At 43.9% G+C, this 12,081-nt stretch overlaps 1 protein-coding gene across 1 annotated transcript; it reads right to left on the bottom strand.

Moving 5' to 3' along the window:
• Positions 1-2,207: 2,207 nt before the first annotated feature.
• Positions 2,208-10,634, bottom strand: KCNV1 (potassium voltage-gated channel modifier subfamily V member 1; the record flags this gene model as incomplete). Its single annotated transcript, XM_080339070.1, has 3 exons — positions 2,208-2,719; positions 7,870-8,396; positions 10,153-10,634. 3 exons carry the CDS (start codon positions 10,632-10,634, stop codon positions 2,208-2,210), a joined length of 1,521 nt encoding a protein of 506 aa, XP_080195196.1.
• Positions 10,635-12,081: the final 1,447 nt, after the last annotated feature.

The following is a 12,081-nucleotide window of genomic DNA, read 5'->3' as shown; positions in this document are numbered from 1 at the left end:
GACTAACACTTCATAGGAGAATTTGCATTTAAAATTGAGAGGTCTGAAAATAAAAGCCAAAGCAGCTACTGGATAAAGTTGCAGCCATGTTTCCCCATGGACTTTTCTAGGAAACTTTATCTCCAGAGCTGGTGAAAGGAGTGAATCAACTGATATGTCCCAGAACATTTCTCTCATTCTTTTGAGTCCCTCATAAAAAGCACAGGATGCAATAAAAGCAGCTTTCCCTAAGGAGAATCAATCAGCTATCTAACTGCATTTCCTTTCTCAAACAGAGATCAGATGCTGAACAAGAAAGCACAAAAGACATTACAAAACAGCCTTCCCACAATGAAAGCTTCTTCCTAATTCTCTATAATTAGAATGACTTTTGAATGAGAAACAGCCTGTACAATTTGTGCAGCCTGGGAGACTTCCTGCTCCGAGGAGCTATGAAATCATAACCCAGAGTGGGCTGCATCAAACCTTCCCCTGCAGAATTAATTTTGTCCCCTGGACATCAATGGGAGTTTTGTGATGGATTCATGGAGTATTTGAGCAGCGGGGAACACTGTGACAAGAGAGTTTGCTCTCTGCATAACACAGACCACAAGACTGACCTACGAATTTTCACACCAGAGAATTTCTGGTAGAGCAAGACACACAATTTCAGTCTCCTGTGTTTTCCCTTGGCTTCCTCCTGACTCTGGTGACAGCTGCATGTGCTGCATTGGTCCCAAATCCAAATGCTAACTGATGCCAGCTGACAAATCAAAAGCTGTTTCATGCTGAAATGCTACTCAGTTTGCATCAAGGTTGGAGCCTTTCAAAATTTTGCCCGCTGTATTACATTTACACCACCATTTATAGGGAATGGGAGGACAATACACTCTTCTTTCAAAACAGTTATTATTTAATGTTTGTTAAAAGCAGGTTGTTTTACCCATTCATATATCCTCAAAGGCAGTTTAAAACATTGGTAGATGCTTCTTTTTAGTATGCTGAGTTAATGGCAAATGCAAATAATGATTGTACTTATATTGCCAAAAAACACATGAAATAAGAAAGGTTTGTGAATTTTTAATTCAACCTACTAGTTGAGTTACATTGAAATTATCTTAAAGAAAAGCTTTGTTTGCTAAGAATGATATTGGGCCACTGGAGTGGTAAGCTGTGGGAAACCTGACCACAAATACCTTTGATTATTTTAATTTTGATTACTGCATTACACTAAGCATCCAGTCCAACAAGGGCTCATTTTTCCTTTGGAACCAAATATTTTTATGAAGGATTTTTCTAACAATAGGTCAGCAAAGATTATTAATTTTTAAAAAATCTGGCCCAGTTGGAATACCTACTGATTTTAATGGGAGATAGATCAGCTTGTTATCTTTTACCATTTCTGTTTCTTCTGATATCCACCGGTGACTTGAGCACAAAAACTGCTTAGCTATGGGAATCAAAAGACACAGAGAAGGCATAGTTCAAACTCAGTTTGCAAATTAGTTCTATGCTGCAAAGACTGCATTAGCTCCTGCAACTTATAGAGCAACTGCAGAGGATGGTCTACGTTATGGGACCTATTTCATGACTATTCTATACTTTGCTACAAATCTTGCATCTGCTTAATACTTTCACTCATCTCCTGACACCCATGATATATCCAGTAGCCTTTTGCTTCTCTTCAAACGAGGAAATTCTCCCTCCCAGGGTCTAGTAACCTCTTTTTCATGCAAATAGAGTAGAAGATGGGGATAAGAAAGTGGGTAAGATAAAGCTCGTTATAGGAATGTCATCCTAAATTTATACAACCTGTCATTTCCTTGGGCTTCCCTTTTCAGTTTTTTTTAATGTAATTGACTTCCATTCTTCCAATGCAAATACAAATCTTATAGATCTTTAAAATTCAAAACACTGTGGCAATTTTCACTAAGATTTTATTATTATACATTATCAAGGACATAAGATTCATAGACAAGAGTTTGCATCATTGCTTTACTTTGATGGACCCATTATTTCCCATCTCACCATGATCCTTGAGCTCCTTGAGAGGCTTCATAGTGTGTATTCTGCCTTTTGTATACAATAGTTATCTCAGTCTGCCCAAGTAAGTAAAACTCCAGCTGGAAAAGCAAATACACTATATGGCAAGTAATAAAAAAAGAGATGCTTAATACTATATTTTTGAAGTAGTCTATTTGCTATACAAGGCTAAATAACCTAAAAAGTCAAAACCAAAACTCATCTGCTCCACTGCTCCTTGTACTTGCTCGCTCTCTGCTTTTTAACCGTAACATGTCCATGACACTGCGTGCATATATGTCTCGCAAATTAACATTGATATTTGAATCGCTGGACGAGTTCTTTGTGAGTTTCTTTAAAGCTTCACGCTGCCGAAGAGCAGCTTCTTTTATCTTCAGTGTAAAGTAGCAAGCAGAAAAACGGTCATTTATTATAGCTATTGGCAAAGCCAAAACCAGTATTCCTGATAGGATACACATAAAGGCCACTACCTTACCAATGGTAGTGTCTGGTCTGATGTCACCATAACCAACAGTTGTCATGGAAGTTGTTGCCCACCACCAAGCACCAGGTACGCTTGTGAAAGTTGTGCCTGGCACACCTTGCTCAACAAAGTACTCCACAGTGGAAAATATAGAGATTCCTACAGAGAGGAAAAGCAGCAGAAGGCCGACCTCCTCATAGCACTGTGCGATAGTCATCCCAAGAGACCGCAAGCCTGAAAGACAAGAAATGCCGTCAGCAGGTTGATTCAATTAGCTGTTATCACAAATTTGCAAAACATCTCTTATTTAAGAGGTGATTGCCTTATGTTTTTCTTTGGCTGCTATTGAACATGCCTTATGAAAAAGGGATGCTGCTCCCAACACTACTGGGAAAATGTGATTTACAGAAATAGATTAAAATGTTAGACTGAACCACGGACATCATATCCATTTCCTTAATACAGAGCATATAAATTCTCTTTATTGTTTGAACTACTTACACATATAATTTAGAAAAACTAACCAATCTTGATTTAGTAATTTGCTATAACAGAAGATCTAGCACAGCTTTTAATAAGCTATCTAAATAACCACTCAAAAACACACGAAAACCACCTGCTACCTACTTTGAGTCTGAATGTGCCAAGCTCCTGTTTTCCACCCACTGTCATATTTTCCTCTTGGACCAAGCAACCCTCAGTTACCAAATCTGCATTCCCAGATGGGTGCTTAGAGCCCAGTTCAGTCACTCAGAAACTTTTTATTTGCAAAGTACAGTTTTCAAGCCTTTTACAGTTCTCAAAGTCTCTCTTTGACCCCTCTTCCCCCAAAAAAGCTATCAATATCTTTATCTGTATACATGAAAACAAATACAATATTCCAGCAGCAGCTGCACTTGTGCCAAAACCGGAGGCAGCAAAGCCTTGCGAAGCAAACACGGTGTTCTGTTAACCCACCCATGTGCTGCATCAGTCCGGTGGCCCATGAGCTGCCCACGAGCGCACGTGCAGGTGACCACGCTCCACAACCCTCACGTTCCTTTCAGAGCTGCGGCCGCAAGGCCAGACAGCCCAACAAGGCAGGCAGGAAAGTAAATCCAATAATCGTGCAATGGATCAACGTTGCACGCATAAATAGAGAAGGAAGATAACAGGGTACCAATGCAGCTGAGACACATGGGAGACTGGAATTATCTTATGAATCAGAAGTGGAGTTAGTTTTTAATACTTTTCTTAAAAAACATCTGTTTTCTTTAATAACTGAGAAAAAACCAATGCTTATGAATTAGCCTTCATGGGGCACACTTCTAACTAAACTAGTGTTTGCAGAATAGCTTATTGGAGCTCTGCCTCTGCTTGCAGACTTCATACACTCATTAGCATAATAAGAAATTCTATTTGCTTTTCTTTCCTCTATTTCAAGCTACAAGATATAAAAATTTCTTCTTGCTTTTGGCTCTTTCTTTTCCCCTTCAGGTCTAATGGGTTTTAAAGTTTTTGTTTACATACAGCAAATAGTGGAAGTGCACAGTGAAGTTTGTAAGGAATGTTTCCATTTTAAATGTTTTTTTCACCAACTCCAGTTAAAGACTTGCCCACATCTAGACTTTATATTAGTATAACTATAATCGGTTGGTCAGAATGTTTATTATGTTTTATTTTAAATCTGCAATGCAATGGGAATAAGAAATAACAGTGTAATCTTTTCTCCGTTACTATGACTCCCTCCAAATTTTGAAAATGCACTAGTATCAGCAGTGCAAAAACTGTGTGAGCCAATTACAAGGATCCAGATCAAACTCTCATCTTCCAAGGGAGTTTCTATCATCCTTTATAATGTAAAACTTCCTACTGAACAAGGTAGAAGAATAAGTCCTTTCAGGACTTCAGGAAGAAGGTACTCCAATTTAAAATTAACTCTGTAGCACTTCTTCTCAAAGCAAAAACGAGTGCTATGAAAGTCAGGGATTGCCCCTTATGAGGGATCCTGAGAATACTATAGCTAAAAACCAGCACAACTCCCACATAAACCAGCTCAAAATAAGAAGGAACAGGGCAGTCACTGCTAACTCTTTGTATCATATTGATGACACCTTCAGTAAAATATTTTTCCTATGGTTATTTTGACTGTTAAGGAGTTTGTTTGTTTTGTGGGGTTTTTTTGTTTGTTTTTTAAATATTACTTAGTTCTATTATCCTTACCTAAAACAAAGATACATCTCTTCATGTCTTCATATGAAGTCAGGAGACATTCTTGGACAAATTCATTCTTCAGACAAGTTACTGGACTCTACAGCTCATTCTAAGTGGGGATCAGTTAATGTATTCAAAATACTAATATATTCTGCTATATTATTCCTTAACATTTAAAAATGTCCCTGAGCCCTAGCACACAGCTAAACTAGGGCTCTTCCAGCACAGACACCTCAGCAAATCTTATGAGCTCCCAGGAGAACTCCTTGCCAGGGGCTGTAACAGCTTGGTGACCTGTGCTGGAAGGTGAGGAGCTGGCATGGAGAAGCCCCAGCCGAGGGCCAGGAAGAGGAAGGGCAGGTGTTTATGCCAAGCAGGTCAAGTTCCATCTCTCCACTGACCAAAGAGACTTGCTGAGACATACAAGCTGATGTTTGGGAGCTTCAGTATACACACAGCATTTAAATAATAATAAATTTTTGGCACTTAAAGTGATGAAGTTTTGCTTTTTCATACCTCCAGAGGCATCTCATCCTGACATATGCTACACCCTTCTCTCGAACATATGCCCATTGCCATTACAAGTAAGATGCTCACATCCTATTTCTACTCGAGGACTCAATCTGTAAGTGCTTCCCAGAAGAGGACCAGCAAGGCTTCACACAAAACATGGCCCCAGGAGGAAGCCAAGTTCAAATTCTCGAAGTCACTCAAATCCATAATTTTGCAATCTCAAAAGAGTGGTGTCACCCTCTAGCTGTACATTTTCTGGACAGAAGTACTACTGATTTCGCAGTTGTTCCTTGAAGAAGTATAGCACTTTGCATAAATAATTATACACTCACACCAGTCTACCTCAGGTGTTTCCAGGTACCACATCCCTCCTATTAGGTCAGTTCAGCTTTCAAACAGGCAGAAATGTTTCTTTTGTTTCTTTTTCTGTCCCTTCTTCACAAAAAGTGTTAAGTTGCCATTTCTGAAGAGAAGAATGTATATGTCTTTTTCTAACTCATTTCTGCCCCTGACAGCAGAGCCAGGCTGCTTCTGTAATACCAGCTTTGCTATGGGTCTGCACAATATTACAGAGATGCTCTCCTTGTGACCATGAAAGCCCCTACTTGGTGAAAGAGGAGCTGTTGCCAGCAGCCATGAATTTTCTCATCTCTCTTCTGATCTCACGCTCCTCTTGCCACACAAAACAGGTGAGCAGCACACGAAGCTTGGTCTGGTCTGAGAGTGCAGGAACGAGGAAGAAGCTTCACTGGGAGGGAGCTTTAAGCTGCTAAATCCAAGGCAAGAGAACACAAGAGTTGCAAGAGCCACTCATACAGACTGAGATTTATCAGGATTGCTTAGGTATGTGCAAGGAGGATGGTCTCTGTGTATGCTAAGTATGGGGTGCATCTAATACTAGCAGCTGTTGTTAAGGATGTGTTTAGAACTATGTTAAAAAAAAACCCCTCTTCTGCCACATACCTCTAGTGGTAAGAAACAGGGCTTCAGATCTGTTAGTGTATGTTTTAAATTTGATTTATTAGGGCTATGTTTAATCTTAGTAGCAGCATCTTCTCTGACAGAAGAACAAAACAGTGACTTTCTACATTTAAATTATACAGATTTGATTTAGTGTTCTGTGCCTAAGTGGGCAGCAACTGAACTACAAAAGAAGTAAGCACAGTGATGGTAATGCTGCTCTGGATGTTTTAAATATGTCATTATTTGTATGTTGAAACTGGCACTTTAGTTCCAGTAGAAAGACGATATTTCACTTCCAGGTTAGGAGATTACATTTTTATATCATTAATTCACTTCTACCTAACGTAATTATTAAACTCAATATTAATGACACTCAATATTGTGATATAAACTGTGGTAACACTTCAATGAATTTAAAAATAAATAGACACAAAAGTTTAGACCATCCCTTAAAGTTAATATACCGTAAGTTATTACACAAACATCTGAAACATCTGGTTTCAAGCTGATAGAAAGAGCCATAGAACTGAGCTTCATGCATTCCTTCTGTAAACAGTAAAGTGTGATAAACTGGAAGCTTTATTACTAGAATCAACATACTTTTGCATGAGTATTTTGTTATTCAGCACAAATGTGCCTTGAGGAGTTAAAATCTTTTTCTTATTTTCAAAATACAATTAGAGAGGAATGCATTCACATTACAGCTACCATCAAAAGTGGGTAACAGCCCTTCTTGCAAAAGAACACCACCAAACCTTCCAAAAATTATAATGAAACACAACAAACTAACTGACAGACTGACTCACTACAAGCTTCTTTTCAAATGCTTTCTGAGGGACAGCTATGTATGGGTATAGGCATAATCTAGGGTAGGCAAGTAAAGATTAAGATACTTCTCAAACCTCTATGATTATGCTCAGCAGCTTTAAAACTACTCCCTGCCATGGGTAGGAAGGTTCACTGCCCTTCAGTGGGAAGAAACATTCTGCTGCTGCAAGCACACTGTACTGCCTGCTGAACTGGGGCCAGTTCACAAAGAGGGTAGAGAGGGCTTTCCAGAAAAATGGAGAGGCATTGACCCATTCCTGCCTCTCAGCAGGAAATACTGGAAGTGTACGTTTAGTGCCATGTAAGAACGATCATCACCATCTTCAGAAAAGGCTAATATTGCAGGACAGAGACCATGATTTACTATCAGGATCTGATTTTCCAAAGCTCCAAGTGCTGGGTGAACAAAAGTGTTCTCAGAAATGCATTTCACTTTCCACCCTGCCCCTGCTTGCTGTTCATCCACCTGCCTGCTGACAAGCGGGAGCACTTGGACGTGACAGGTCCCACATCCCCAAGTGAACGCTGCCTGAACCGGACACTGCTGCCCTGTGCTGCACCGAGGTCCAGCGCAGCAACCAGCCCCAGCTGAGCTCCAAACAGCACAAAGGTTTTTAAATTTATGAAATTGTGAGTAACTGGTACCTGATTTACATCATGCAACTTTGGGGCCTGTTCTAAAAAAACAATATACACTGGCTTTTTTATCAGAGAATGCCCTTGCCACTCAATTATCCATGTCTGAAAGACCTATTTTCACAAGCCATTACTGCTAACAAATGGGGTAAAAAGGGTAGGCAGAAATGCACATAAAATGGAGAACTGTGCCCGGGGATAACTGCTGCAGGCAGCAAGAAGAGAAGTACCACTGCCATGGCTGAAAGTACCTGTTGAGTGTCTTCCAAGCTTCAACATCCGCAGGGCTCTGAGCAGCCTCAGCACTTGGACGATGCGTCCCACGTTCTCCAGTTCTTGGGAGCTCTCCCCGTCACACAGACTCTCCACCAGCAGGGTAATGTAGAAAGGTAAAATAGCAAGGAGGTCTATGATGTTTGCCACACTCCTTAGGAAGCGACACCGATCCCGTGCACACAGGAACCTCAGAAGAAACTCCACTGTGAACCACGCAATGCACAGGTACTCGAGGGCATCCAGTAGCGGTGGTGCCAGCCAGCTCAACTCTACTGAAATCAAAGCCATATTGGCAATGGAGACAACAACAAAAGCCATTGAGAGAGTGCCAAAAGTCCTGGCTGCTGCAGAGGAGCCAGGCTTTTCCAAAACTTCCCAAAGTTTCTGCCGGACACTGGGACAGAGGCTACCAGAAAAATCCTCTTCTTCATCTTGGGCATCCAGTTCTTCTGCATCTTTTTTGATGTCTAAGGCTTCACTCAGCTCCTTCCTCCTGAAGTACCTGCCCAGGAATCCCCGCAAAGAGATTTTTAATGCCAATATGCACGTTTTTCTTCTCTGCTACCATGCATGGCATGAGAACACACATTAAAGCATACTTCATTTTCACTCAGAAAACCTTGATGTCAAGCATATAGCTGAAGATTTTATTGAGACTCTGCAGCATGTTTCCACTGACCTGATATTGCTATTCCCCCTTTTCATATCAGTGACAGTTTGTAAGTGCAGAGTAATTTTATTTGGATAGTGTGTTATTTATACAGATCATATTGGCTACAGTAGGATCTGCTGCATGACTAACATGCATTCTTGTAAGCAATCATGGCACAACCAGACCCTTTGTTTTCAAATTGTCCTCAATTTTATTAATTATATTGCATTTTTATTACGTTGGTGTATATATGCAATACTAAAAGTGAAGGCATAATAGAAGCCATGCAGTTCATAGATGAGTTCTGATTAATACATCCTGTGATGACAAGTTATCTTCCTTTCTTTAAATATATGGGTTTTCACACAACAAAGTGCACAAGCATCTGTGCTGAGTAAAACTAGCAGATTGTACACGCATAGTTAAGTGTTTTGTTAGAACAAGAGTATATTAACAGAACAATTTCATGAAACAAAAGACATTCCAAAAAGGCACTAAAAAAATCCTTTTATTTCATATCTGTTTTCTTGACTGCTGCAAATCTCAAGCCTTAGACAACAAAGCTATACAATTTCCCCCTTCATTTGATACAGTTACCCCTGCATATGCAGAAGAGGTCTCTAGCTCCTTGTACCACCAAAGAAATAGTAGCTTTCAGTGGTACCTACACCAGGGAAGGAAGAAAGGGATGAAAACCAGGATTCTACTCTCTCAGCTGTAGAACTGGGCCATGCTAGGGCAGGATAACTTCAGTATACTTTTGGGGTGAGTTTGCTCGTTTGTTTCTTTCTAATAATTTTGACATAACCTCTTTGGATAAATAGCAGTTATGCTCTTTGGAGAATTAATTTCTTCAATACTAAAAAACAAAGCAGTAACACTAAAACTGGTGGAAAAAAATAAAATTAACTGCAAAGAGAATTCACAGAAACATCCTGGGGGTGGTTCAGTCGAAACCCACCTTGTTCCCGAGCTGCCTGTTACAATTTGTCTCCAGTGAGCCATGTTCCTGCTGTTGCTGCCCCCTCCCTGTAAGCTGCTACATCCATGTGCGATGCCTCCCATCACGGCTTCTCCTGGAGAAATGCCACCCACACTCAGCCTGGCAGGTGACCACCCCCACTTCTGCCTCTCCAGCTTGGATTTGGAAGTCCTCCAGAATGGAAAGTGCAGGGTGGGGAGGCTCCAAATGCCCCTGGCACCATGCCTCACTCCACACCCAATCCCTCTAACTATGATAATCCCAAACTGGATGACCAAAGGGACATCTCTCATAATCTTTTTCATCTCTGACATCGTCCAGGGTCAGTCTGAAGCCAGTGCAGGACAACCAGACCCTGCTCCTATTAGGGTCTCACTATCTTGACCCCACAGCCAACCTGTCCCTCAGCAAGGTTTAACAGTGACCTCACACAACACATCTCCCATTTTTTACACTGATCCATCTCTAGTGCAGGATTCAGGGCTGAACTCATACAGCTTTGAGCACACTTTTCCCAATGCTCTGCTACCTCACCTGCCCCCACTGCTTGATTTCTCACCTGAGCATCCCTGAGCTGAGCTAACCCAGCCCACAATTCTGTGCACTGCATCTTCCCAAACTCACCGGTCTCTGCAGCAGGAATCAATGCTGAGCTCATCCAGACCCCAGTACTGGATTTCTTGCAGGAAGGAGAGTGCACAAAGCTGTTCCATCACATGCAACCTCCCTGTCTGGTAGTAATTCAGAATGTAGTGAAATGCCTGTGAGCTCCGGTCAAAGAAATATTCATTCTCCACAAGGTTGGCATCATCACAAAGCTCAAGGAGGCCAGAGGCCACATCCCTAGCAGCAGAAACCACTACAGCCAGTTTGCCAAGACGGGTGTCAGGGTAGCAAGACAAAGTTTGCTGGGACATCACAAAGCGGCTGCCTCCTACATTGATAGTAAAGCAGTCCAAGGAGGGAATGACCTTTTGGAGCAGGGGCTCTTGCTCTTCCTCACTGGAGAAAACACTGGAGTCCAGGGAGCCCAGGGATGTGCTACTCCCTGGTTGCTCCAGGGATGCTTGGGAAGAAAGAGACATGCAGCAGGGAGGCGACTTCATCCTGTAGCTGCCAGCAGCAGCCCACACTCTCCGGGATCGAAAACACAACAAAGCTGCAGAGAAGCTGCCCCGCCAGGGGGGTGGCCAGGACAGACTAGAAATGTATCACTGTGCTTTGGCTACTGTCCCAGGGACACCTCACCGTCCCGGCTTCCTCCGAGCGATGCCTCCATCTGTGACACAGGTCAGGCAGGTTGTTCAACAGCCCAGCGCTGCCTATACCTGTGGGGGTAGAGAAGGAACAGTGGTACCTGAGACGGCTTCACCTCCGGTTGCCCGCGCCAGCAGCCGTCGGGAAGCGCCCGGCACCAGCTGCCGCGACGGCACCTCCCCTTCAGCGATCATCTCCGACCGCTGGATCCAGGGCGGAGGAAACCAACCAGGACGCACAACACGGAACACCGCCTTCAGGGGGTCTCCGAGCAGCCAGGGGAAGCCCCGCCGCGCCCCGACAGCATCCCGAGGAGCTGCGCCGCTGCCCGGTCTCGCATCCCACACTCCCCGGCCCCACGGCTCCGTCCTCGGCCCCGGGGGACCCTTCTCCGCTCGCCTCACTATCGCACTTCGCCCGGAGCCGCTGCCGAAGTTGCCCCTCGCTCTCCGCCGCCGCGGACCGGCCGTGTCGGCGCGGCTGCCTCCGTCTCGGCCAGCCCAGCCGCCTCACGTCGCCGCCGCCGCCTTACCTGCCCGCCGCCTGGCTGTGCTGCCCGCGGCTGGGCGCCGGCTGCCGCCGTCCCCTCGCCGGCAGCCGCTGTCCGCTCCCCTGGCTCCAAACTTCTAGGCAGCGCCAGCGCGTCTCCATGGCGGGTCATGTGCTGCGGGGGGCAGGCGGGAGAGGGGGGGCTGCGGGACGCTGGGCGGGCCGGCCCGGGCCACCGCCCTCCCCGCCGCGGGGCTGGGTCGCCACGGCCCCCGCCCCGATCCGGGAGCCGCTGTGGCCCGGCGGTGGCGGGTGCGGTGCCTGGGGCAGGAATGCGGGGTGGGTGGGGGCTTTCTGCCGGCCGGCAGCACCTGCGCGCCCCGGGGCTTCCTCCAGGGATAAAACAGGGCTGCAAACTTCTCCAAGCGGCTTCACAGAGCTATTTTGAAGCCGCCTCCCTCCGCCTTTAATATACGTAAAACCAAACATGTTTCTAAATAGATAATGTGTCCCCACTTACGCAACTCCCACCACCAAAAGTCTGAAGTCACTCAAGTAAAACAGTCATTGTAAAGGCGACTCGATGTGCGTAAGAGTCTATTTTAACTTAGCTGCAGTGAGCCTGTTTTCTAAAACACTCTGGAGTATCTTTGGCACCGTCCTGTGCTGACTTTGTAGTTCCTCAGTTAAACGGCACAAGAGTTAAGTTCACTTTCTTCAGTACTTTTTTTTTTTTTTTCTTCTCGTGAAGCAGTTATTTCTGACAAATATAAAATCGTTGCTTTTGCAGATTTGCGTTTTCTGCTG

The sequence above is a fragment of the Nesoenas mayeri genome (genome assembly GCF_963082525.1).
Source record: "Nesoenas mayeri genome assembly, chromosome: 2".
Taxonomy (NCBI): domain Eukaryota; kingdom Metazoa; phylum Chordata; class Aves; order Columbiformes; family Columbidae; genus Nesoenas; species Nesoenas mayeri.
The sequence above is the reverse complement of the archived record's forward strand: the minus strand, read 5'-3'. Positions and strand labels throughout refer to the sequence as shown.